The following is a 26669-nucleotide window of genomic DNA, read 5'->3' on the forward strand; positions in this document are numbered from 1 at the left end:
GTTGTGAAATTACAGCCTGAAGAGACAGCCAATCGCATACTGACTTTCAGACTTTTCTCATGTGCTGCAGAGTTTCTGTTCTCAGCAGCTCTCTGAGAGCAAAAGAGACAGCAACATGAAGAAGCTCCTGAAATACCCCAAGAGGTGGTGACTTGCTTTTACGTTATCGCTGGTGTACTGTCCTCCCACTCACTCAGGGTTAATGGGAGACCTTTAGTTGTTGAGGAAGCGTCCACCCTCCACTTTGAGGCGTCCCCTCCCTCCTGAAGGGGTCTTTAAAGTCAAGCGTCAGCATGTCTTTGCTCACAGGAAAAGGGAAAATGAGAGGGAGGAATGCATGCAAAATATCCCTCCATTCGCTCTAAACACTTAATAAAAAATGGATGTAAATGACGTCTGCCTCAGCGACGAGTGATTTGTGAACGGGATCGATTTGCCCTTGAGATCAGTTAAATACTCATACAAGGCTTGTGCTATTTTGCAACTGTGGAGCCATTCTGACAGCTGATACACCTCTGCAAGTCTCCCCCCAGAAAGATTGATTCATTAGTCTGCAGTATTATTCCCAGCAAAAAAAACAATAAAAATCAGAGATGTTGATGGACATGAGTGTTGTACCTGCTGTGAACACCCCTTGAGTGTGGGGCTTTCAATTAATCTGGCATGTTTATTTCTTTTTTTCCAGCTGGCTTCCTCATTTACATGCAAAGCTTTGCTGGTCCGACTTTCTCTTTCTCTGTCTCTGTCTCCTCGGGCTTTAACTGCTCTCATTTTCCTCAAGTGACGCTTCAAAGAACAGATAAGGAGCTTAAGTCTTTAAAAATTAAGAGGGTGCAATCAGCTGCCTGTGCTTCTATATTATGTTGCAGGTGTTAACACAATACGTCTGGCATTGTCTTTCACTTTCAGACTTAAGTCTGAAGTTGTTTGTAGGGTAGCAATGCTTAATGGTGCAGTTGCAGCATTTTTTTTTAAAGTTTGAGTAAAAGTAAAGATACATCGAAAAAACAGTCATCTGTTTTTGCAATCAGCTTAGACTTAGACAGACTTGGGTTTGGTCCTAGAACATACCTGAATGCACATTCTTTTACTTTGCACTCTTTGTCTTCATCCTTTTCTCTTCCTCCCTGCATATTTCACCCCCCCCCCCCCCCCCCCCCCACGCCCAGATGAGTGGTTGAACTTCTTCCAAAGACATCCATTATCGAAATACACAAGTAATTCCCCCACTCAATCTCTTGCTTTCCTTCTTTTCTCCGTCTCTCCCTCCTCGTCCCACATACTAACCCAGTCCAAGCCCTTTTTCTAATTCTCTGTCTCCCTTTCACTCTGCTGGGCAAGATAAGCCACAGCAGGGCACAGGGTCGTGGAAACACTGCGGATTGACGGCCGCCATTTCTGTCTCCTGCGTGTAAAGGAAAAGCAGTTCATTTGTCCTAGACCTCACAGTGTAATTTTTTTTTCTTTTTTCCAAGAATCTCTCAAGGAGAGCCCGAGTTCTCATGAATAACAAACACAACTTTGCTCGGGGGAAGGAGTTCACACTGAGTCTTCATTTCTGCTTTCTCACCTCAGATCTTCAGACTGCCTCTGAAGGCCCCAGAGTTTATTGCAAATATCTGGGGTGATCCTCTCTGCAGGCTAGACTTAGGAATAGGGAGCTGCTGGGATGAACGTGCTAGAGATCTACCTGCAACAATCAAACAACATGCACAGCAGAGACTGTTTTTTTTTTTTGCCTGAAGGGCAATGTAGAGGGGCTGTGATTTATCCTTCTCTGGAGAGGAAATCGACAAGGCAATGATGCATTGACAAACCTTTATTTAAAAGACAACTGCTGTCATTATCAACCTATATGTCACACTGTGGTGATCCCGGCTGGTCATATTAGTCATGCATACCCTCTTTGTGTTGCCTGATCCAGGTTCACGTAGGCTCCCGAGCTCTTGGAGCTCTCGGCAAATCGAATTGCAGACGTTTGTTTTTTTTTTTTCTATTCTGACATCCCTGCAGCTCTTTTTTTCTTAAAGAAAGGCTGGCGAATAAGCAGAGACACGTAGACATGCAGAGGGAGGGCAGGCAGCGATCACTATCCACATCCTCTCTCTTATTTGTATGTAAATACGCGGATGCAGCGATGCGTTGAATCAGCCCTTTAGAGAGCTGCCAGGGAACGGAGAAGGGAAATTTTTATTGTCGCTCCGCTGCCCGTCCACTCGCTTCGCCGTACTGTTGTTGCAGCAGGCGGGAGGGAGTGACGAGGAATGCACTAATCATGCAACTGTGCCGCCCTGCCCTCGGCAGCCACCCTGCCTTTTGTCTGCACTCTGAAAACACAACAAAACACGCACGGGTTTGCCCATTTCTCACTTTCTTTCGATGCAAACAGTGACATTAAGAGGAGGGAGCTGAATGGTTTTAGTCTTCCAGGAAGAGCAGCCCCCCCTCACCCTAAATTCTCCTGTCTTAATCTCACCATGGCGGGAATGTTGGGGCAACTTTAGTCATCCAGGCCGAACCGTACCACAGAACAATGGGTCACATTCAGTGTCCTCTTTTCTCAACTCTCCCACACCATACCTGTCCTACCTTTTGTGAACAATCCTTCTATCAGCACCATGCAGTGTCAATCACGACATATGGTTTGTAGTATCCCAACACAGTCAGGATGTTCTTCTAAGTCCTTTTAAATAAACTATTTAATAAGACAACACACTCTGCCAAAAAGTGTGTGAACAGGAGCTGCATGCCTCACATAGCGATAGAGATTTATCCCGAGCTGAGGCACAACACTTCTTGTTTCCGAGAACATGCTGTGCTCTACTTTCCTGTAGTAAAACTATACAGCAGCTCAGGCTGTCTCCATGTAATGTTGTAACCATTTGCGTTTGTACAAAAATAAATCTCTGATGGTTTGGCCAGGAGCACAGTACATCTTTCACCAGGCTTACGCTGTTCCCCCTCTGGTGTATTTTTCAGATTATTTTCCATTAGAAGATGAGTGATTGACAGGCGGGGAGCGCGCGGCAGAGCTTTCAGCCACTCTGGCTCACGGCGCTGTCATCAAATTGACTCATTGCTTTTTGCACTGCGTTAATTATATTTTCTTTGTTTTGCATATTTTTGTCATGAAGACGTGAGCGAGCCATTGATGAACTTCATATCATTTCATTATGGAAAAATACGGTGATGAAAATGGGGTCCAACATGTTGAGACAGTTTTGTTGTCGCTCACAGAAGGTTTGACTTGATTGATTGACTACAGTCACTAACAAAAGGGTGACGGCTTTCTTTGATTGCTTTTCCAGCACGTTTGATCTTGAATCCAACTTTGTTTCCGATTTTAAGAATCAGTGAGTTGTTTTCTGTCTCATCAGGATCTGATTTGTGGATGATTGGGCTGAACGTGGTTAGAACTGTGAAATATTCCTTTTTTTTATCGCGGCATCGTGACCTGCATCTTTGATGAATTCATCTTACGAATGCGACAATCGATTGACTTGAACAAGAACTCCTTTGCTTTACCCTGAAGTTTAACAAAACTTCTGATATGAATCTCAGAAGTGTTAGAATCTATTCCCCCCCCTCAAACACATACCTCCCCCCGAATCTCACAGATTGGTTTTCTTTGTTAGTGCTTGACTCTCACACACGTCTACAATGACTTTAAAAATGTTTGAAAGACTTTAAGAAACAAATGTTTGTAATTTAGTTTGGTTTTCACCAAGTTGTGTACTGTATGTTCACAGTGGCGTCTTCCACTCCCTTAAGCTAAGACTCCAAAATGAAAGAGCTCCCATAACAATTATTCTATGCACACAAACACAGTGACTCATATTGGTTAAACAAATAGTTGTTGCTGTCATCAAAGCACCAATTCTTCTTTCTTTCTTTTGGTTTGCCTCTCTCCACGGTTCACAACCCAGCAGATGAGCCTCGGCTCTGAAATAAATCAGTCGGTGTGTCAGCGCGGATAAGAAGATGTCAGGGTTGAAGAACACCAGTCAAAACACACGAGACCCCCCGATTGTTCCAAATGTCAAAGCAAACTCTGACGGAGCCTCTGAGCCGCTCGCATGCTGATCAAAGCTGGCTGTGTCACATGCTGCACAGGGTCCAGTTTCCTGTCCCACTTTCAGCAGATTGTTACTAAGATGTATTTAATTCCAGCCGGAACAGTGTCAGGTAACGGGGAAATCGGTTTGATGTGACTTAATTGACGCATTTAGGTCAATAAAGGTTTATCTCGTCCAAACAGCATAATTAGAAAATGCAGAACATATTCAGTTTACATCAGCGTTCTACTTTGAGCACGTTCTTCAAAGGACTGTTGATGTTCTATTTCACAGACCTGACGGACGCCAATGAAAACAGCTGATATCTATACACAGCTCAGTGTGCACTAATCACTCAGTTTAACCAGCACCTTCAATTCAAGCTTCAAATCAAAGCGCTTATTTTCATTCAGGGTTAATGTGACTTGAGTGATTGTTGGAGCTCAATGGCACCACATTATAATCACCATATCACATTCAGGGGAATTGCCAGCTGAACCTTGTGATAGATGAAAATGAAGGGTGTCAGTGTGTCTCTTTTCACAACAATATCACTATTTTTATTGAGCTTTTTTAAGATTAAAGTGGCGGCAAATAAAGAAATCAGTCTGATGACGGGAACATCACTCTTTAAGGCTTTGGAAAGGAACGGAAAAAAAGTTCCAAGTTCATACCAAGGCTTTTTTCTTTTTCTTATTTTTACATGTTATTTAGCCACTTAGGTGCTAAATTGCCAGAAAAGTTGCCCAGACATGGACATGAGCGGGTTAACAGGGTTTTAAAAAGGAGGTCTATAAAACATGTATATTAGCACACTGTTTGTCTTTCCTCTTCCCTGCAGAGCTGGCCTTTATGACCCGGTACAGGACCAGCTTTATCTGTTATTTTACAGCCACTTGACGCCAAGCTCACTGTGTCATTATGTAACACGAGATGCAAGAAAATGTAATGCAAGGAACGAGAACCAGAAACACAGAAGCGTGTTGGTGAAACAAAACCTCATGCAACCTCCAGAACCTGTAGAAATAACCAAAGTCGAGACTCCAAACATGAAGTAGGATTGTGACGTTTCAGCCAAGGGCTCAAAGAACACACGTAAGAAACGGAGAAACGTGATGTCTCAAAGAAGCCCGCACAAAGTGATCTGTTACTGCTTTAAGCACGTCAACTTAAGGACAAGCTACCAATTTCCGCACGTGTTCAACTCCTCACAGCACAGCAGCGCACGTCAGCATGATTGTGGGAGAGTTGCGTGCCGTGCTGCATGTGAAAGCACATTATCACATCACTTCATCTGGAACTCGTGTAACCAGTTTTCATTAGAAAGAAGTACAAATTACTGCAATCTGTGCAGCCAGAGCAAATGATTTTCTCCACATCCAGGGACTTGGTTGCATGTGTCGGGGAATATTTCTATTTCTGAAGAGGGAGATGAATTTAACCACTGTGTGAGGGTGGGAATTGCAGCGTCGATTGCTTCGAGGAGAGCAGATGTGAGCCTGGAGTTCTTTCGCTGTGTTCTGGCCCTTGAGCCACGAGGGAAGAGGGCGAAGTGGAAAGCCGTCCCCCCCCCCCCATTGAAAAGACCCCTGCCCCAAAAAGATAAGGCCGCAGTTTTGACCCCATTAATGCCAGGAAAGATGTTATCGTGTGTGTAGAGAGTAAGGGGCCGCAGGCTTGGAGCAGTAAGAGTCAATCCATTGTTACCTTCAGTGGAGATTACATAACATAATCACAGGCTGCAGCCCCACTCACACATAAACTGCAGGCTTCCCCAAAGCAGCTTCTTTTGCCTTTTTATCAAATCCCCCCACTCACTGCTGAAGAGCTTCCAGTAAAGCTGAGCCACATGTTTATTCTAGGAAGGAAGCTTTTTCCGGCGTCCCATTTACAGACGACATAAACAGTGTACGCTGGTTTGAAGAGCCACAAAGATAAATCGACCAGAATTTGTGACACAACTCGTATTTATAGGAGCTACTGCTGAAAGTTAGACGTATGGTCATCGATGGTTTGACAGTTTCAGGGACGTGTTGCAGAACAACGGTTTCAATGACCTTTAAAATGAATGGTCCATATTGAATGAATTTCTTGCCATTGTTTTCCAGTATCTGAGTGAATCAGGGTAAAATATTCATTTGGACTTGAATGGAAGAACAGTAAAATACGAATCAATCAGTCAGTCATGCATGCACACACACAAAATGACATTTCATAAAGTGCAACCCTATGAGAATTTGTAGAGGTCAAACAAACAGTTTGTCCCCCTTGACAACAACGGTTTCACGTAGACAAAGAAAAAAGCGACACCTTAAAAATTTCATAAAATCCAGAACAAAAATTATTTGGATCAAAAGCCCCAAACTGTGTGTTCAACATTTGATATACAATGTACGATGCATGAAGATCTGTCGTTTTAAAGCTTTGGTTCTTTTCCATATGATCAATTTTGAAAAAATAACATATTGTGTCATTTTGACAATGTGTTTTTAAAAAAAGTATCCAGGTATTAAAACTGTGCAACAGAGCAAAGTGAGGAAACTCCGAGAGAAGAGAAGGCAGCGAGCGTGTTTGTTTAATGTTTTTTTATCTTGACTTGGTGAACAGTCAATCTGAGTTTATCGTCAGCCTCGCGTAGAGCCAGCGCTCCAGTGCACGGAGAAGTCACTCACTTTCATTTTCGCTGCATCTTTGTCTCCTGTTTGGATTTGTGTCTGTTGGAGGAAGATAAGAGTACGAGAGAAATGAGACGGGTGTCTTCGTCTGTTTACTGTATGTCCTTAGATACTATCTTTTCATTTATTGGACAGCCGTTCTGCTCATGTTGCCTGTCATGTTAAAGTAATCTCACACCATGCACGCACAGTCTCTCCCGCACTATAGAAGCAGAGTTTCCATTGAGCCCTCTATACAGGAACCTGTACTGTACATAGACACAGCGAGTCTAGTTTTCAGTGGCCACACAGGGTAAATCACTCGACCAGATGTCATCTTCGTGTTCAGCAGCAGGACATGGGGACAGGGGGGTTATTTTCCTAAGTGTCTGCTACTCATCTCGAATGGTTCGGAGGGCCGGCTCTGGAGAGAATGTGGTGTTACCTGCCAAAGCAAACCCACAGAAACCTGACGAGGGTCCCGCTGCCGTGGCTCCTGGGATCCACTCGCAGTTAGTTCGAATTCCTCTGATATTGGAAGCTGGTTCGGCGCTCACCACTGGGCCTTCTGTCAGGCGTGTTACCTTTTTCTTACACGGCACAAACACACACAAAACCGTCCTTAATGCGACTTTTATTCATGTAACATTGTTGTGAATTCACAGAATGAACTCCTGCTTTTCTCTTTCTGTTTGTAGCTTCTCTTATGAAAAAGTTGACTCCCCCCTCGAGAAATACTTGCCAGACTTGTGTCGCTCTCAGAGCAGGTTATCAAACTGTTAAATCTCATTCTACTCTTCAGTAATGAACTCAAGCTACCTGAGTATTCTTAGCTTTCTCTTTCATGTTAACAGGAAATCCAGTTTCCTTAGTCAGGAAAGGGATTAAGGACTAACATGGGTTAAGCCAGATTGTTGTTGAAGAGGCCTCATTTATTCGCCATAACTGTGTGTGTAACAAGCCCGTGAGAAGGACAAAGGCTGAGAACAAGAACCGCAGAGAGTTACTAGAGTTCAACTTTGAATCACGTTGCATCTTAAGCAAAATGTGCTCGTAGTTATCTCCCAGCACTGATGGTTTGCTGGAGGGGAACCTCTGGGTTCTGCAGGGTCCAGCAGTGCTGCTATTGTTAAGACGTTCTGTGAATTAGAAAAGCACAGTTAATCTGAAATTTAATAGTGATCGCCATAAAAGCATCTAACACAGTCGTAAAATACTGCGGCAAACGATAAGAAGAAATGTGTCAACATTTGAGCTGTTAGGACGTAGGGTGAAAAGGTCATTCTTTGACCCCATTTTGATGCAGTCACATGAATCTGAAGGGAGCTGTTGGTGGGAGCAGCAATGATTGGTGCCAGGTTAGTGGTGAAAATAGAAAGCTTTTAGTTTTCACTTTTAGTTTGTCAAAAAATCAGTTTAACATAAAAACTGAGTTATATACACACTCTTAAACATTATCGCACAACATATTGTCGCAAAAATGAACAATGTAATCTTGTGTTTTTCTCATATCCTGAAGTCCTTTTGTACAGATGTAATATTCTCATCTCATGTATTACTTGGTAGAGCTCTGGTGTCATTTCAAGGCTGACTTTTTCCACCTACCTCTTGCTTGTGTTGTCATTTTTCTTTTGCACCATGTGAATTAGTGAAGTCCTTTTGAGCGCTCTGTAATCGTCTTTGTTTATTGGAGGAAAGGCGTGCTTGCTCCACTGTTACCAATGCATGTTTTTGGTCTTAAATGGTACCAAATGGTTGGGGAATGTGTTGTTCAAAGTGACGTTATTGCCTGTGTTGTGGGCTGGCAACAATTAAGCAGCCATCAAACACAGACACTGAAAGAAGCTTCCCTCTATAAAATTATACTCCCCCACTCGAGCCTGCATGAATGAGGAATTCTGAGTCTGTCGTCCTACTTTTATTTTCATTCTAAATCTTTTTTTTTTTTTTTTCTGGTGAAGCTGTCATGCGTCTTTCCTGCCTTTCATCTGGATTGCTCCCTCTCTTAACAGAAGTCTTCATGAATAGACATAAACATAGTAGAATGGTATTGCATGGAGAATGGTCAGTCAGATGGGCTTTAAATAGAATCCTTCCCTGTGTTTTCCACTCATTGTTTTTCCTTCAAAGCCGTGTCAGTCATACCTGCAGTAGTCCCCCGAGGCCCCCCCTGCTGTGCTGTGCTGTAGGTAGACGGTCCTCAGTCTGCAGTTTGTTTGGAAGAGCTCACCGGGCTCAACTGTGAATTCCACATATGGGTTCAGCCACGCAGGTTTTTATGCAACATGAGGCTCAAAAAGGAGCTGAGCACCTCGATTAAAGAGGCACTTAAAGCCTGGCATCATTTTTCCTTCCACGTTTCCATGTGCTTTAATATCCTGCAATTTTGCGGTTTGGCATATTTTTGATGCACTTTGCAGATTTAATATTTGTATGTAGACTCACAGCAAGTGGTTAAGACTATTCCTGTGGCACAAATCGAAATACACCTGCAGGCAGAAAGCAAGTCCATTTTAGATGAATATTAGAAATACAGCCAAGTTAATGTTGTATCTTTATCCATGTAAAAGTAAAGTGTGGTTCCTAAATTAGAAGATTCTCAGCAACAAAACATTCAAACTTCCTTCTACTGGAGCGTCAGTGCCGCGTCATTCTGCATTGCTACGCTTCTGCCAAACAAATTTTTGCTATTGTTAAGACAGAGATAAAAGTGTTTAAGTGTTGTTGGCATCTGATGAGCTCATGTGAACACCTGCTTGGTTGTTAAATCCTGTCACCTGTATCAGTAACATAAAACCAAAAGCACCACAGCCCAACGCCTCGCCTTGTTTGTTCTTTTCCATCAGAACTCTAACAATGACTTTCATTATACGTCAATTATCTAAACCTCGAGCTGGCATCATAAATGACATTTACATACAAACAAATACATCAGTCACATTTGTTGTAGCTCAGTATCATTAAAGGAGTTGGTTTTAATATGGCTGAAACATCTCTGTTCTTGGTTCTTCTTGTGCAGTTTTAGATTTGTTGTGCAAACACTTCAACACTTCAACAGAAAATCAGGAACATAAAACAACAAATTATATTCACTGTTACTGCGTTATACCTACAAACAAATCCAAGAAATTGGCATATCCTGATTGGCTCGTGTCACCAAAGATGAAAATGGACTTTTAGTTATTTAACAAAAGTGGGAACAGATCAGGTCAGCTTAATTCTGAAAATATAATGAAACGTTATGTTTGATCATTTTACTGCAAACAAAAAGAGGCCATACTGCTGCACGCCGGCCATACTGCCTCGCAGGCGTTTACCGGGGAAAGTTTTTGAACTTTCTCCTGTGATGCTCAGTGATGGCAGCTGCTGTGTTTGCCTGGACATGTGACAGAAGCACAGACCTTTTTACTGCCAGGTGTGGTGTTCAGGTGCTGGTCAGGGATCAGGACGGTTAAGCACTGCCATCAGGTGCCCTCAGGCTGCTACTGCTCTCCAGCTGCCCAGCAATCATCCCGCACACACATGCACACGCACACACGTTGAGGCGTCTTAATTCTTCCCTCAGCAGGTACAAGTCTCAGACTCAGTCTTTTGTATCATGCAGAAAGTCTCTTTAATTCAGCGCAGACCTCTTTGAAAACATTGACTACAATTATTTTTCATATTTGAAGTTGATGGAAGTTGAAACTAAAGATGCTCAAACTTTTCTAAACATCATTTTGTGTTGCCACAAATGTCTGTAAGTTGTAAATTGAAATGTATTGATTCTTTTATTTCTTTAAATCTCTTCCTTTTTTTTTTTTTTTTTGGCAAACTAGAAAAAATGTGCAAACAACTTTAAAACACAAGGCATGTTTTTCCTTTAGTTTGACATGTAAGAAAGAGCTCACTCTGGTACAGAGGGAACATCATCAGAAACATCATTGTTTAAAAAGTAGAAAAGAAGCATATGAATGAAGGCTCCATAACGAGCAATGTAGGGGGGGAAAAAGCAGTTGAGCAAACCTTCATGTCAGATACCATCAAGGGAAATCTCCATTCAAATCTTAGTAATTGGGATCTGGCTCGGACAGAGAACTCTCAAACAACGTCCAGCGATTCTAGACATGCAACATGTCTTGAATTTTTAAAAGGGCTAATCTCCCTGGACAGTTAGATCTAGATCACTGTCAAGTGTTTCTTTTGTTAGGTTGTCCATGTTGGCCCTACTCTGTAGGAAAAAGGCCGATATTCCTTACTCCGCAAGAAGAATATTCAATTAGTTAATTCAGTTTGGTTTATTGGTATAAAAGAAGAGACAATGTTGCCTTAGCATCAACAACACAACTTCAACCTGTGCAACAATATACACCCTATTTCCCTCTGTGAATGCTGTCATATTAACTTTTTCAATCAGAACTAATAAACTCATTCATTTGGGAAATAAAAAACCTACATATGAACATCACTGTGTAAAATCCAAATCCCAGAATCTTTAGAAAGTTTCGTCTTGCAGAAAAATGGCCGCTTCAAAGCCACTCTTGATAAATGTTTCAAGTACTAAACTATGCAACGAAATGACACAGGACCATTATCATTCCAAGGTTAAAGCCAAAAAGCCTGTGCCTCAAACATGCTGCTCAGCCCCAAACATGATTGATTGCATTGTAACGTACCACCTCGGGTAGAAAAAGAATCAGCTGGGATACTCTCTATGTTTAGGACGACGTTCAGTATCATCAAACGCTCTTGACAATGTGTGAAAGCAATTTTCACTGTGGGTAACTGCTGCCACTTTTGCAGCTTCCTGGATGCTGTGGACCTGGCCAGCATGTCTGTGGTTCTTTTGATAGGTCTATGAAACCTGAATAGTCCCTGAGTTGTTGGAGCCCTGAATGAGCGCTTGACCTCGGCCAAGAAAATCCAGAGTCAGCAGCCAAAAAACACAACGCCAGAGAGCACTGAAACGCCGCCTGGCTCGCTGACTTGTCTCATTCTCATTAGATAAACCCGATCTTCAGAGAGAGAGAGGAGACGGGGCAGATTTGTGCACCTCATACAGAAGAACTCTCGCGAGACTTTTCTTGTTGAGAGAAATACCTCACGCTCATACGAAACCTCCCTCCCTGTGCCAGAGCTGGGTTTGTTTCTCCTCCACCTCATGCTCTAATTAAACTCATGCCAGGTTGCTGGGTTGACCAGTGCACTCAAGGGCATTGTCGGGGGGGGAATAAAAGAAGTGTCTGATGAACGACTTCTTTGGCATCACACTGTGTACCAGGGTGAGGATCACCTGAGCATGTGAGGAGATACCAGACATTCCAGGGAGAAGGGTTTTGCAGAATTGGAGGCTGCCGGCCACAGCTCGGGGTCAGCGGTCATGCAGCAGTCTGCTGATAAAATACCCTTGAGATAAGTAGTTATTAAATCTGAGAGGAAAGAACTCCTTCATATCCATGTTAGTGCAAACATGCACATATCCACATGTGCACTACATGACACTTAAAGGATTCCTTGCACAGATGGTGCTTGTAAAGAATTTGCACTGCTGTCTGTAAAATGAGCAGGTGAGCTGCATTTGTGATTGTTTTGTCCAGGACACTTTTTGAAAAGGTTTTTTTTTTTTTTTTCCTGGTTGGTTCATGATGGATTCAGTCAATCTTTCCCAAGTTACAAAGTCACCATATCTTTATTCAAGATAGGCAGGGACAGAGAGGATACAGGTTGATGTCTGACGTGAATCAGCAGGATGTTAGATGCAGCGTTGTCTTTCTTTTAGATTCCTACCCAAAAATCCTACAATGGGCCTCGTAAGATAGCTTTCAGAGTATACTTTGGAAATACTGGGAGTCTGTGCAGCAGCTTGAGAGGAGGGTGAGTTTATGCTTACCTCCGCGTTGTGCAAAAACATCAGGGCAGGAAGGAAGAAGTGCAGATGCCAGCTCTGGAGCGAAAACAAGATTAGGCTTTAGACAAAACACAGGACCACTTCCCCCTGTGGCCTCTGTACGGCGCACAGCAGGCACCCCGTCATTACTGCACGGTTTGCACAGGAACTGGATTCATTGCTGCGACACATGACTCTGGAGAGGCTGCGGGGATAAACTCTCTAGCAGCAGTCACAACCAGCCTGCCCCCTCCTTCTCTAGCTGTCTGGAGTTGCAGCCGTCCTGCTCTGCGGTTGGGACGCAGATGTTTAAACTATCTTACATCCCCAAAGACGGCCTTAAGCTGATGTCCTAACTGAGGGAGAAAGCTGTTATTGCTCACTGTCATGTATTCTGGGGATGAACGTCAGTATGGACATGACAGGGTGGCTGGTGTTAATCTGCAGATGATAAACAGATTCTTTATATTTGTGATAAAAAGGCTTTTATTAATCACCAACCGTTGCATGTATTTACCAAAATGTCCCCTTAATTTGTAGGCATTAACATCACATTCATTTGAAACTTCGGCCACGTTTAAACATTTTGTAGAGACACATTTCTATATTTTTAAAATTCCAGGCAGCCTTTAATGTCTTTATAATGTCTAGTAAGAAATGTATCAGGAAAAAAAACACAGAAAATGTTACAAATAATGTTTAGGGGCAAACTATTTTAATTCTATGTCCACACATTTAAACGATGTCGATGTTTATTGCACCATGCTTATATGTTCATATACTGTAAGTGGCAAGAATTCAAAAACCAAAAATAGCTCAGGTCAAGAAATGTTCAAACATTGAGGCTGTCATAGTTGAATGCAGATTAAGGGCGTTTAAATTCTTTAAAGTGCAGTTGATGTCTTTGAAGGCCGATCCTGCACCTCATTGATCGTCAGCAACAGGCCTATCAATGTCTGTTTGAGTGCAATTTGGTCCCCATTCAAACACTGGAGAAAAGAAATGGCTGATTTCCCTGTTGGGGCTTTGACTGCCAGCCAAACCTTCTCTATCCAGCAGTGTTGTTGAGGAGGGGGCTAAAGCAAATGCACCAAAAAAATACTGACCTCCAGCAAATAAGGACTGGAGACTTCAGTCTGCTTTCTATTTCCCAGAATGACAACATTTATTCCTGGAGGAATCAGAATAAAAAGCAGAGCCATTTGAGGTTATGGTTTTCATCTTCTTAAGTCATTTGAAAATCACAACAGATTTGACATTTTCTCTGCCGTACTTGAAAACCAGTTCTGCATTTCTGTTGTGCAGACATCCAACCACTAGCTAAATATTTGTCAGTGATCCAAGGTAATACCTTGTAATTATACAATTTTCCATGATCTTGAGTAATTTCTCGGCATTAAACCAATTTGTTGAATGTCATATCATCGAACCTTTTTTTTTTTTTTTTCTGTTCGACTCATTGAGTGGTGCTTTTCTGCAACACTTATTTTCACCCACGTCTTGAATTTATTTTCCATCAATTAACACTGAAGATGGTTTTCACAGCTTGATCCTGCTTGGAATTTCAAACAAACGTTGAATAATGAACGGTGGCGAGCACGACGCTGCTGTCTTTTTGAGTGAGATGATCATATACAAGATTACGATTCAGTCGGGTACCTGCCTCTTTGTTTTTGGTGAAAACTTGGGGTAACTACTGTTTCCACTAAATCCTGTCAGTTTGGGCACATGGTAAGACTTTGATGGTCACTGCTGCAGATGGACACCTCATCGTGGAGGGGAGGCAGTGCCTCTATAAAAAATAAACACAAAGGTTATTATTGTTGATAGGAGGCAATATTAAGTGAGAATGTTAATTTTGTTTTGTAGTCCTTAGGCAGCTAATCAATAACATTAACTTTACAAATGACAGTATACAGATCCACGTTTGCACACAGTAGAAAAAAACACTTTGTTAAATATAATGTGCCATTAGCCTGGGTGTTTTTTCTAGCTGAACTGATTTTATAGGCTAATAACGATCAATGCTTGCCAAACAATGCAGTGTGAAATTCTTTCTGTCTTACACTTGGATAATGCACAAGCCAAGTGTACCTGCCAGTAAAGAATTAATGATTTGGTTTTATTCTTTGCAACTTCGTTTTGCATAACCAGCCGCAAGACGAGTGTTTGATGGCCTCAAATCTGCCCAATGAAGTATCGCCCCCCCCTGTAGTGTCAGACTTCTCGTCTGGCCTTACAGCTCTGCAGGAGCCCTGTGGTTTTTCTGTGGAGGTCTGTGGTGTTGGATTGCAAAAATCACACACACACACACACACGCCTTAAACGCAACAGCCAGAGTCTATAAGCCGAGAAGTGTTGCCACCATCCCAACCTGCAGTGGAGGTTATCGAGCAGAGAACAAGTTTGGCAAACTTAAAAGGGCACCATGAGCCGTTTCCCACAGATGTCTTGAAGCTTTTTCAGACAGAGGTCTCTGCCCAGCCCTGCTGAGTCTGACCAGCCTGCCCTCTGGCCTCCGTGCCATCTGACGCATCCAGAAGAATGCTGATGCTGTTATCTGTGTGTCATCAACCCCAGCCGGACCCCTGTTGTTTGTTTGCTAAAAGTTCTTCTTCTCATTCGTGGACTTTGTATGCCTTTACCGTGCAACGTGAAATCCTTTTGAGGCCTGGCCGGGTGTTGATGATGAAATATTATGATCTTTATTGGAGTGAAAATAAGGTTCAAGCAAACTTCAAGTTCAAAACCAGAGAGTGCAAGGTTTTCACTTGATAAACAGAGTGTTATAAAGAAAGCAACCCCGGGGCTTTGTGGCCAATACAAGCTTCCATTCCTGAGAATGTCTTGTACGCTGCTTGACTCCACTGTGTCCCCAAACAACCTCCCCACATGAAAAACCCTGTTGAGCAATTTTGGGACTTTGATCAACTGAAAAGGCATCTGATTTTTTTTTTTTGTAAAGAGTGAATAAACCAGACAGGGGTCAACAATTGGGATACATGTTAAACTTACCGCTGGTTAATCTTCTAAATAAAACAGCTGGATTTTCTTTTTTTTTTTTTCTTGCTGAGATAGCTTTTCATGTTTGTTTGTTTTGGTCCGACTAACCTGATTATGCTGCCCTTTTGGCCTCAGTTTGAGATTCTGATCTCAAGAGATTCTATAACAAACACAATCTGAAGTTTGCTGATGTGCAGACCTACAAGTGAAGCGATTATTGACTAAAACTTCTAAACCCTTTCCTCAGACTTGCCAGTAACTCTTGATCAGATTTCCAATACAGACACACTTTTTTTCTTTTTCTTTGTGGGGGGAAGGGACAGAAAGTGGAAGTTTTTTCTCCAGGATTAAATATATTTTCGGCACAGATCAGTAAAGGTGCAGTCACACCTGTCAAATGATGCCTCATCTCCTGCTCTGAGTTGCCGTAGTTCTCCTGGACCTTACGCTGACCTCGGCAGTCTGACGTGTGGCATCAAACAGTCCCAGCTCTGTGGTCACAGTCCTCCCTTTGATTCGGGGTCATACTTAAACTCAGCACTGTTCACGTCTGTACTTGTGTCTGAGCAGACCGGTGCCTCAATAGAGACAATCTCTTGTCTCTATGACCTACAGAATGGTAACTGAGGAATGAGTCCTATCTTTAAATTCAACGTCAATAATCAAAGGAAATTTTGACCCTGCTGAAACTTACCAACCATAGATAGAAATAGAACTACAAATGGATAGCAATGATTTGTTTTCAGTATGAAGGCATCTTTTCATTACTGGGTAGACTCCTCATTGTCGTCTCACTCTATATGTTAGCATCGCTGCACCAGTGGTTGCCATGGATCCCGCTGTAGCTATGACTGCATGTATTGTTGGTGCTGCTGGACGTGTCATTTGAAATAGTTCAGTCCAGTGACTGTCAGTGTAAAGCAGGCATAGATAGGCGTGTAGGGGAGAATGCAAAGCAAGTTTATTTATCTGCCACATTCTTTAATCAGATACTGAAAATAAATGTGCAGGGACGAGCAGCACTCAGGAAAGCTGTTGTGGTCGCCTCCTGCTCTAAGCTATGTCAAACTGATCCCTGCTGGTTCAAATCTTTCATACAGAATGACCCTTTTTATTGTTCTTAAATACTCAGTGCAGCCTGTGTACTCTGTCAGAGCTCACAGAGAAAAATAACCTCTCACTTCCTGTCTTTATTATTTCATACGTCTCTGTTAAATGTTTCCATTACATAACAAAATGTGCTCAATCCCCTCCTATATCTACAAGTACGTGCTACTGAACATTATGGTGACATAAACCTCTGGCAGCCCGTCGTTTTTTTAACCTTTTTTATGTAATCTGGAATGCTGCAGGTCCGCTTCCACACAATGTGCTCCACTTACTCAAATTAACCATGAGCGGCCTCTCTTTGACAGTCACTTAAATGCCAGAATAGGGAACAAGAGCATGCTTGCTTTTGTGCAGAAAAAAAAAAAGGGTCAAGCCCACTCAGATATTTGCAGCCCCGGGGCACACAGAGGTTTAGAGTAGAATGACTGATCATTTTTCTCCCCAAAGAGCCAGTTTCCAACCACAAACAGACCTTCAGCTTCTTTAATTCTTCATGTGCAGAGTGATGGCCATGATAACTGAGTGGAGCAGAGATACGTGCTGGACTTCTTCCCCCTAAAGTAAACAGTCTTGCGAAGCCCTCACACATGCTCATGATCTAAACAGGAAGCAGAGAGATTCTTGGAATCTGGCTGCTTCTTTTCAGCTCACACTTTTATCTCCTTAATTTGGCATCGTCGAAAAGCGTCAGCGAAGTTTTGAGTACTGATTTCTGACAGTGTTTTCCGGTATTTACCTTAATTAACAAGTAAGAGCATTAATTATGTTGGAAGTAATTCATATTTTTCAAAAGAATCTGATAGTCCTGATATGGGATTTCACTTTTTTGGGATGAATGCACGAGTCTAAATCCTTGAATGATTAAAAGATCATTTAAAGATGACTAAACTAATTATTTATATAAAAAAACACCAACTCCAGATATGGTATTCTGAGACCAATATTGTAATTGTTGCCTCCATCTAACTGAGAAGTGGAAAAAAAACTTTTTTGGCTCTGTAGTTAAATGTGAACACGCTGCTCCCAAACATCCATAGCCTCAGTCAACGCATCTCTCATTCTTCCTTCCACGACTTCGCTTTTTTTCCATGGTCCAATTGGCTCGAGAAATACACAAGATCAATTTGTCAGGAACAAAAACATCCCTTATATGGCTGCACGCAGTTTCCATCCCCCCCCCCCTTTATTTGGAATAGAAGAAATGAAAAGCAATCTGAAACATTGGATGGCAAAAAAACACCAGCTGCAACGCTTTCCAAAGTAAACATTGAGATTCCCAAATCTACATTTCAGGCAACTTTGTGCATAGCAGAGTGATTAGTCACTGCATCATCCACTGTATGCTAACGTGGACAAACTTCTGTTTAACATCTCACTCCAAACTCTGAAACCTCTACCACCACTTTAATCCCACGTATTGTTTGATTTGAAACTTGAGCCCGTCTGAGTTGGCATTTAGAAGTGGCTGCACGAAGATATTTCATGTGCAGGATTGTGTGGGTGTGAACATCAACGCAAAGTGGAAGGATGAAAATAAGTTAGTCAAAATGACAAGGGCTGTTTTGTGGTTGTGTTATAAAAACGGAGAGAGATAACTGGTAAGTTGTTGAATTCATCAGAAGGGGAAGGAGTGAAAAAAGGGGGGGGGGCTGTAGTTTTCCCTCGGGACAGCTGATAAACCGTTTGGCAGGAAAGGCCTTGCAAATGACTGCATTCCTTGTTAACCTTGTAAGGCTATTTTTACCGCTAAAGAGCCTTTTCAGCGGGCACCTTTTGTTCGCCCTGCAGTGTGAAACAGGAAAGACCAGTTTGCATTGTGCTCCTGTGGGAGTTTGGCCGCCATCTCTGCGTCTCTTATCACCGTCCAACCATCCATCCATCCTAATGTCGAGCTCTGTTTACGTAATGCATCTTCACAGCTCCTGACACATGAACCCAGTAACCGTTCTTCACACGTCACTGTGAAGTACTGCAGAAAGGAAGCAGTGATTTTACACATCTTTGATGATAAAGCAAAGATTGCAAGGAGTGAAACTGGAGGTTTTCCAATCTCTGCCTAAATAATGACCGGTAACTCCCCACTAGGCTGTCAAAGATGTTAGCTCTCGGCATGTTTGTCTTTTATTGTGTGTTCAAGGGACATTCCTTAGCTGACAAAATCCCCTCCAGACTGTCCCCCACGAGGTGAAAGGCCCTCGAACACACCATCTTCCTGTTGCCTGAGTCCCTTAAGTGTTTGCTAGTGTTTGATTTACAGCTCCTCCGGGATTCCTGCAAGAGAATGTGATCATGTCTTAAGAGGATTAAAAGGAGACCCTGGTCGTGTTCAGCCCGCAGGTCAACATCGCTGTGATGGTGGGAACGACATCGCCTGTCACCGCTCATCTGTCAGCGTGTTAGCATGCACTGAAGTGAAAGAGTTACTGTCAGAAGAACACAAACTAGTCTGCACAGCATGCTTTAAAGCTGGATAAAACAGCTTTCTTTTAATGTAATCTACAGTATGTATTCATGATACATCATGGTTTTAGAGAAACTCTTTCACGAAAAGCGTGGCAGGGTAACATTTCAAGAAGGAATGGGAGTAACGAAGACCTTCTCATGCTTTCGTCATTCGTTTACTTCGGTAGACTTTGTCGACGTGAAGATATTTCAGGGGGTGTGCTCTGTCTCATCGTCTCCCTTTTTTCTTGTTCTTTCAGAGCCTGGACGAGCTGGACGATGACGACGCAGGGGGCAAGGACCGTAAAGAGGAGGAGGAGCTGGTGCAGGCCAACACTTTCCAGAACGAGGCCATGACAGCTGACCCCACCACTGGATACATGGTAAGACGTGACATCACAGGAGGGAGGAGTTAAGAGGCTCCTCATATTTTGCTGTATGTGGATAGTTGTGGGTGTATTTACGCTTGAAGGCCTCTTCAAGCAAAAGTAAATTAAATTCAATGTTTAATATTTATATCGAGGTCATAGGGAGTTTATTTACTGCACAGAAAAGGCTGCCAACCTTTCAGAAGGGATGTCATGTCTCTGCGGTCTGTTTCGTCTGCCCTGGATTCATACAACCCTCCTTTATTTTCCACACTCCCCTCCTGCAGTATTGTGCACCGACCGGTTCATCGATGCTGCCAAACAGAGGCACTGTTGCTCAAGCAGACACCCAGAGAGCTCAGGGTCTGAGTTTGTGTGAAAATCTCCAGTGATGCAAAACCCAAAGGTGTCACTGCATTTCATCATCACAGTGAAATCAGTAAAAGAGAGAAAGGAAGAAAAAAGGCTAAAATGCTTTTAAAGCTACCTGGAGAGTCTGTGGCTGTGAGGGTGTTACCTGACTGATGTGATTATTCTTAAAAGGTCACGAACTGAAGATATTCACATTGCTGCAGCTGCTCATGTGATGATTCTGCTTGTAACAGTCCTAGTAATGCAGTGAAATATATATTGATAAGGGCTGCAGCTAACATTGAGTATCTTCTTTATAAATCAGTGGTTGATTTTTGGTCTAAAAAATGTTAAAACAATTTGGAAAGGTGTACATTTTTTACTCTTTAAAAAGTTCTAAAACAGGTGAATGATTAACAAACTGATCAGCGCTGTAATAAAAAATATCACCTGAAAGGAAGAATTGTGATCATGGAAGACATTAACCTCCATAAAAGGATCTTTCAACGATTAAAGATGTGAGGGTTTCTACCTTTTATAAATTGTATAACTAAGTGGACAAACGTCGACTTAAGATATCGAACCTTTATTTCCGTTGTGCAAACCATAAAGGGGAGACTGGTACAGAGAAATATCAATAACATTAAAGATAATTATTTAGCTGATTGGTTGTATCAGCGAACAAAGCAGTGCCATTGACGTCACACTGCTCCACTTTTTTCTGCAAAGAAAACAACACATTCGACAGAATAGACTTCAGTGTTTGCGTATCTATAGTAACTACTGTCTATAAGCTGTCTGCTGATTATCTGTGTTAATGAATCAAAGACTGATGATGTCATCAAAGTGATCAGTCAAACCTATCTTGTATTTTATTTTGATTGAAGCAAAGAGATGGGCTGCTGTTCATCCAAATAAACCAGGAAAGTAAAACTGAATGTGAGATAGAAGAATATGAGAGAGAACATAAACGCGGGTACAAATCAAATCACACACACACACACACACACACACACACACACACACACTAGTTGAGTCTTTTTCTGTGTCTTGAGAGCAGTTGTTGAAATTCAGCAGTGCATCCAAAGTCATTTCCTTCCTCACCTGAAATGCACACAGAGGGACGTGCGTGCACAAGAAAAGCATCCAGCTGTGCAACATCGACTGGATCCTCCGCTTTGTGTTTTCCCATGTAAGACATCCTCTGATCGATGTGAAAACTGCCATTTGAAAGACATAAAACATCCAGATCAAAAGTCAGTGCTGCTGAGCGAACTCTGTGGATGCAGCTTCAGAGTTTTGTTCCACACGGATCGGCTGTTTTCGCATCGGCGGGCTTATTTTTTGTTTTGAGCTGAAACCGTCTGAGGCTGTTTACAAGAAGCACGGGCTTGTGTATGAAATATGTACACAAACAGGAAGATTGTGACAGCACCTGCAGAGTTCTGGTGGGGGAAAAAAACTCAAAAGGTTCAGCTGCAGCTGCTTCCACGCAGCCCATCACGTGAAACAGAGTGTCCATTCATGCCTGTTGAATATGTTTTACCCTCCTCATACATGAAGGCTAACCCAGACCAGATGTAGCTACGCAGAGAGTAACTATTAAATGCCTCACTGTCACTCAAATCAAACATATGAGGCATTCAGATTCTGCTGGGGGTCCTGTGCCAGCTCGCTCTTAAGGAGGCCAGCTGGGAGAAATAAAAGAGCAGACAGCGTGGTCAGTGGATTTACAACAGAGCTGTCAGTTAGACGGAGCGTCCCAAAAAATGTGCCTCTTCTCCCAGGCCCCATTTATCAACGGGAGACAAGCAATTGCCATGTCAAAGCTGGTTATGATATACGGCGTCCAGTCTGGCCTTGTAGCTGGAATCAAGATATCAGGAGGAGAAGTTCTGAAAAAAGTAGATCATGTCAACTTGTGTTCAGAGCTGCAGGGCTTCTCCTCAGAATTCAGAGCATTTCACAAGCAGAACAAGACTTAACTGCTGAAGACATTATGGAAACTCCACTCAGTGTCTGGCATTTGAAATATTTTATCAGATGTTTCAAACTCTGTCCGTTTTCCACCTGTGGGCCCGCTTATAGTGCGTGTCTGTTCTCCGTCTGACAGGACCCGTGTATCTGATCAGAGCAGGCTCAGAGAGAGGCCTTCTGTAGGCATGTGGTCCTGGTCTTACCTCCCTCTGGTATTCATGTGCAACAAGGAAACCTGTTTCTGTGATCCAGAACCATATGTAGCATTCCTCGGGATCATCTGCATTTAATGTGGCGCCAGGTCCAAAACACAGCCGTCCAGGTCTCCATCTGCTTCTCTCTCTCGCTCTCTCACTCCTCTCACTCTCTCTCAAACACGGAAAACACATTACCCTTACAGTCTGCCCCCTCCCCCCGTCTCATTTGCATTTTTAATTATCACCTTTCAGTCCAAAAAGTGGTGCTGATGCAGAGCATCTTGTCTGAGCAGCGGGGACGTGTTCACTACCTGTCACATGGCTTTTCCATCCAGGAGCAGCAGACTCGAATGTATCCTGTCGCCTGAAACAACATTTGTTCACATTCACACCTCTGTTGGTTTAAGATTGTGCAGACTGCCGTTATATAAGCCAACTAAACCACACCAATATTTATCTCTGACAGGACTCCTACCAGCACATATTCTTAACGGAAGCTGCTGGGATAAAAGCCGTTAAAATGTCATGCAGAGATCTTTCAAAACATCAACACAACATAAAAGGAGAAGCTGAAGAAGGTTTTTGTAGAATCAGTGCAAGCAAATTTATTTCGGAACTTTTACAGAATAATATATAAGGGCTAATGTTTAATGAGTAGGTTGTTGTAGAACTCTGACCGAGTGAGCTGGACCCTAAGGGGGATCCTAAACCCACTGACTAAACATTACCCCACTTATTACACGGCTTCTTATTGAGGAATAAAAGAACTTTAAAATGTGGAAATGATGAATTGAGTTTAACTATGATTTATGTCTTCCACTAAAGACAAATAAGGTTTGAATTTACAGCTACAGCTCCATGGTGACATTTAACTCTGAAGCTAAGCGGCTATCACACTGAACTGAGGATTTCCACTGATGGTGAAGTCAGACGAGGTGAATCTGCACAGCATCACCCTTTTTTGTCACCTTTGGAGTCTGCTGACGTTCCTTCTTCAATTCCCCAGTCTTTAAAACAATACCATGTCCTATGGCACGTTTCATAATGTTTATTTTTCTTTATCTTCAGGTCTGTTCAATATGTCGCCTGTGGTTAGAGCCACCTGTCTCCATAGTAACGATCTGTTCTTCTTTACAATAGTGTATATGAGGGATAGCAGACCGTTGCTATGTATCATTAGCCAATCAGAATCCTTTTAAATACATTTGAATCACAGACGTGCATGCAGGAGCTGCAATAGGCACAAAGGGCTGAGAGTCTGACATGACTCTCTGAAGCTGTTTACAGTCTTGTTTTCATCCTCAGCCGACAATTTCTGTTTCATGTTTGACATCCATCCTTTCAAAGCCTGAGACAGCCAGGTGAGGCCAGCAACTAAATAAAAAAAATTAATTAAAAAAAAGCATGACAGACTTGCAAAACATTTCATTTCAAAACAATAAATGTAGAGAAACAATTTAGATGTTCCCTTAATAACACGCACAGATTCTTCCACTCATCTTCACCAGGATAAAACTGCACATGTGCAGCTGTCACGTCCAGGGACGTTTTTCATTTACCCTTTGAAACAAAGGTTACAAACAGTGACATACTGCACATATGAACATGAAGTAGGACATTAGTTCCCTTACACCTCTCCGTCCCCTCCACTAAGTTATGCTGTTGTGTGATTTGCATTAGAGAAGCTGGAAAAGGAGTTCAAGCTGATCTCTGGAGGTTCAGAGGAATGAACAAAGTGTGGCTGAAGAAGGAGGAGGGATCTATGTCATAATTAAGACTATGTGAAGAGTAATCCAAATGTCTTTTTGTTTTGATTTCTTCCAGAAGTCTACTCGCCAAAAAGCAAATCACACTTCGCTCTTTCTTTTTTAATTGAATAAACCCCTGCAGGGATTGCGTGCGCTCCAAGCTCTACGTGGTGGTGGTCAGATAGACGGCATGCATCCTCTTTCCATGGACAAATATTTCATTCTTCCAGAGATTTCAACATTTAACGGGCAGTCGAGACATAAATCATGAATCAAATCAAACATTCAAAGTGCCGTGGGGTGTTCCATACGAGTTCTCGTATACACAGAAGTAGTAATCTGCTCGCGTTCAGCGATAAAGTGCTCGTTTTACTGTCGATATTCATCTCTCTGTGTTCTCTGAGCTCCGCAGCGGGGCTTATGGGAGCTGTCAGCGCAGCTCGAGCGTGAGAAATAAAGTTGCACAGGCGTGAATTGTGTGCAGTGAAGAACATGAGTTACACTGACCTCGTCTCACAGATTCATATCCCTGATAGAAAAAGCACGGGGGGGGGGAAGAATTCCAAAAGGTGAAATTGTAATGTTTAATGTGGCAAATAAAGTCGGGGATGTTTTCTCTAAGTACAATATGATTCCATTTTCAGAGTTTTGGCTGCTTATCAGCCACAGAGGGACGTAGACGAGGAGTTTATTTTCAGAGTGAAACATGGAGGGACGGCCTCCCAGATACTGTTTCAACTTCAGCTTGTTAAAAGAAAACTCTAATATAGCTATTTTATCACTTTTAACACACGTTTCAGTTAGTAGTAGTCAGAGTAAGACCCCCCCCCCCCCCCCTCTTTATACATCTGAACGAGTTGTGTAGACTTGTAAATGCTACTATCCGTTCATCAGAGTAAAGTGAGCCACTTACCGCTCATGACGGACTCCAGCCAGCTGTCACTCACATCTGAGACACGGCGATCGCTCTGAACAACGTGGCTCCAAAGTCAAGTCCGGTTAACCGATGATGACGCCACTTTTAACAGAATAGATGCAGCAGAGTCGTTAATGGACTGGCAAGCAGCCGGGAAAATGAGATGTTCCAGATTTCCAGCGTGCCCCAAAAAAAGTCTTAAAAAAAATAACTCATCACTGGAAAAAAGAATATCTTTGTCTTTTGTTGTTGACTTCTTTAAAGAGACAAAGACCAGATGTAGTGCTTGGAGTCGTCTGTCATTAAGAGCTCAATTATTTCTCACAATGTCAAAGTGCTGTCAGTGTTGACACGAAGGACCCTCCGAGTGCTCTTCTGTCAGTCCAGCAGCAGCAAAGTTTCATCTGGAAGCTGTTCTGTTGGGACATTTTCAGGTCTAACTGAAGAATCGTTATCTCAGACGTGTTTTTATTATTGATTTATCAGCGAGAAGAAGAATCCATGAAGTTACCATAACCATGAGTCCTAACGCTACCCGCTTGGGTTGAAATCACACCGTAAACATAAGAGGAAAATATGTTGCTTGTACAGTTTGAGTAAAGAAATTCTGGACACCAGGATTTTACTCGAGCTGTTACATTAAGCTGTAAAAGAAATGACTCGTGCTCGGCTGTGGATGTATATGATTATAACCGTGTTGCTGTAGCTGAAGTCTATACTTTACACGCTCACATAAGTCCTTTTCTGCTCCTTTGTTTTGACTGCACACATCACATTATGCAAATATAGATCGTCACAGGCTCTGCTGACCGCTCTGACCTCACATCATACCGCCGCTTTGACTCACATTTCAATCCTTCATACCTCAGAAAACAATCACTGCAGCCCGCTGACCCCTGACAGTAAGCCAACACACTTTGAATATGAGACTCGCTGCTGTTGGATTTTTTTAAAAATCTTTGTTTTTTTATCAAATGGATGTATTCAAATGATCCGGGGAAACCTTAAAAGCAAACTCTATTTTCTCTCTTTGTGTTGTTCCTGTTGGAGGATGGCCGTCTGCATTTCCTGGTCAATTGTTCATTCAACAGATCCTGCTGTTTTATTTAAGTTAAACTCAAAGCAAACACACATTTACATTTGGACAGCGTTTTTGATTCTTCAGCTGGAGGCCGTGTCAGAGTGAATCCAGGTCTTCAGCTGCCGTAAAACTATAAGAATCACATCTGAACTAAAAATGGTTTAAAGCATCACCTTTTCATTTTCTTCTCTTCTTCTTCTTCCTCCTCTAATCTAGTTTGTGTTGACTTGTTCCTCCCTCGTCTTCTTCTGCTCCCCTTTATCTAATTCTCCTTTTTTCTCCGGTTAACCACAACATGCCCAAAGCCAGCGGCGACTGCACTCTGACTGTCCTCCGTCTTAGTAAACGTATCCAGGCTCGAGCCGGGGGAAGAGATGAAGGCCGGGGTTACATCCAGCCGTGACAGATATGTCACTGAGACGGAGAGGCTAGTGCACGCGCACATTCAGACAAAGCGTTTCCCTTCTTCACCTTCCAAGACGAGCTTCTGACTGATAGATGGGAGCAGAGTCGAGGTTTCTCCATCATCCTCGGAACCCTTCACTGCACAGGCACGAGACCTTAGGAGAGAGAAGATACGTATTCATCTCACACCGTTTGTGAAAAAAACCCAAAAAAACCTCATATTTCCAGGGCAGCTATTTTACTGACCGGGCGGCTTTATTGGAGCATCACCGCTGTATAGATCTAAGCAACCTTTAGATCATTCCATAATGGAAAAAGAAGATAAACATTCACCTCCACGTCGCAAAACAAGATTGCCTTATACAACTTGGGGCTATAAGGCTCCTTCTGAACTATTAAATGCGACAGAGCTCATCTATATATCAGCCCAGCTTGTGGGATTCACAAATGTTTGCACACCACCTGGAGGCTTTCTACAAATGCTGCTCGTGATAAA

At 42.6% G+C, this 26669-nt stretch overlaps 1 protein-coding gene across 1 annotated transcript in view; it reads left to right on the forward strand.

Moving 5' to 3' along the window:
• The window catches only part of pawr (PRKC, apoptosis, WT1, regulator), a 51245-nt gene that overhangs the window by 14599 nt on the left and 9977 nt on the right, over window positions 1-26669 (forward strand). The window contains exon 3 of the mRNA XM_079334998.1: window positions 19391-19513. Coding sequence (XP_079191124.1) covers window positions 19391-19513 — 123 coding nt within the window. The remainder of the gene's footprint in view (window positions 1-19390; window positions 19514-26669) is intronic.

The sequence above is a fragment of the Symphodus melops genome, assembly GCF_947650265.1.
Source record: "Symphodus melops genome assembly, chromosome: 22".
NCBI lineage: Eukaryota > Metazoa > Chordata > Actinopteri > Labriformes > Labridae > Symphodus > Symphodus melops.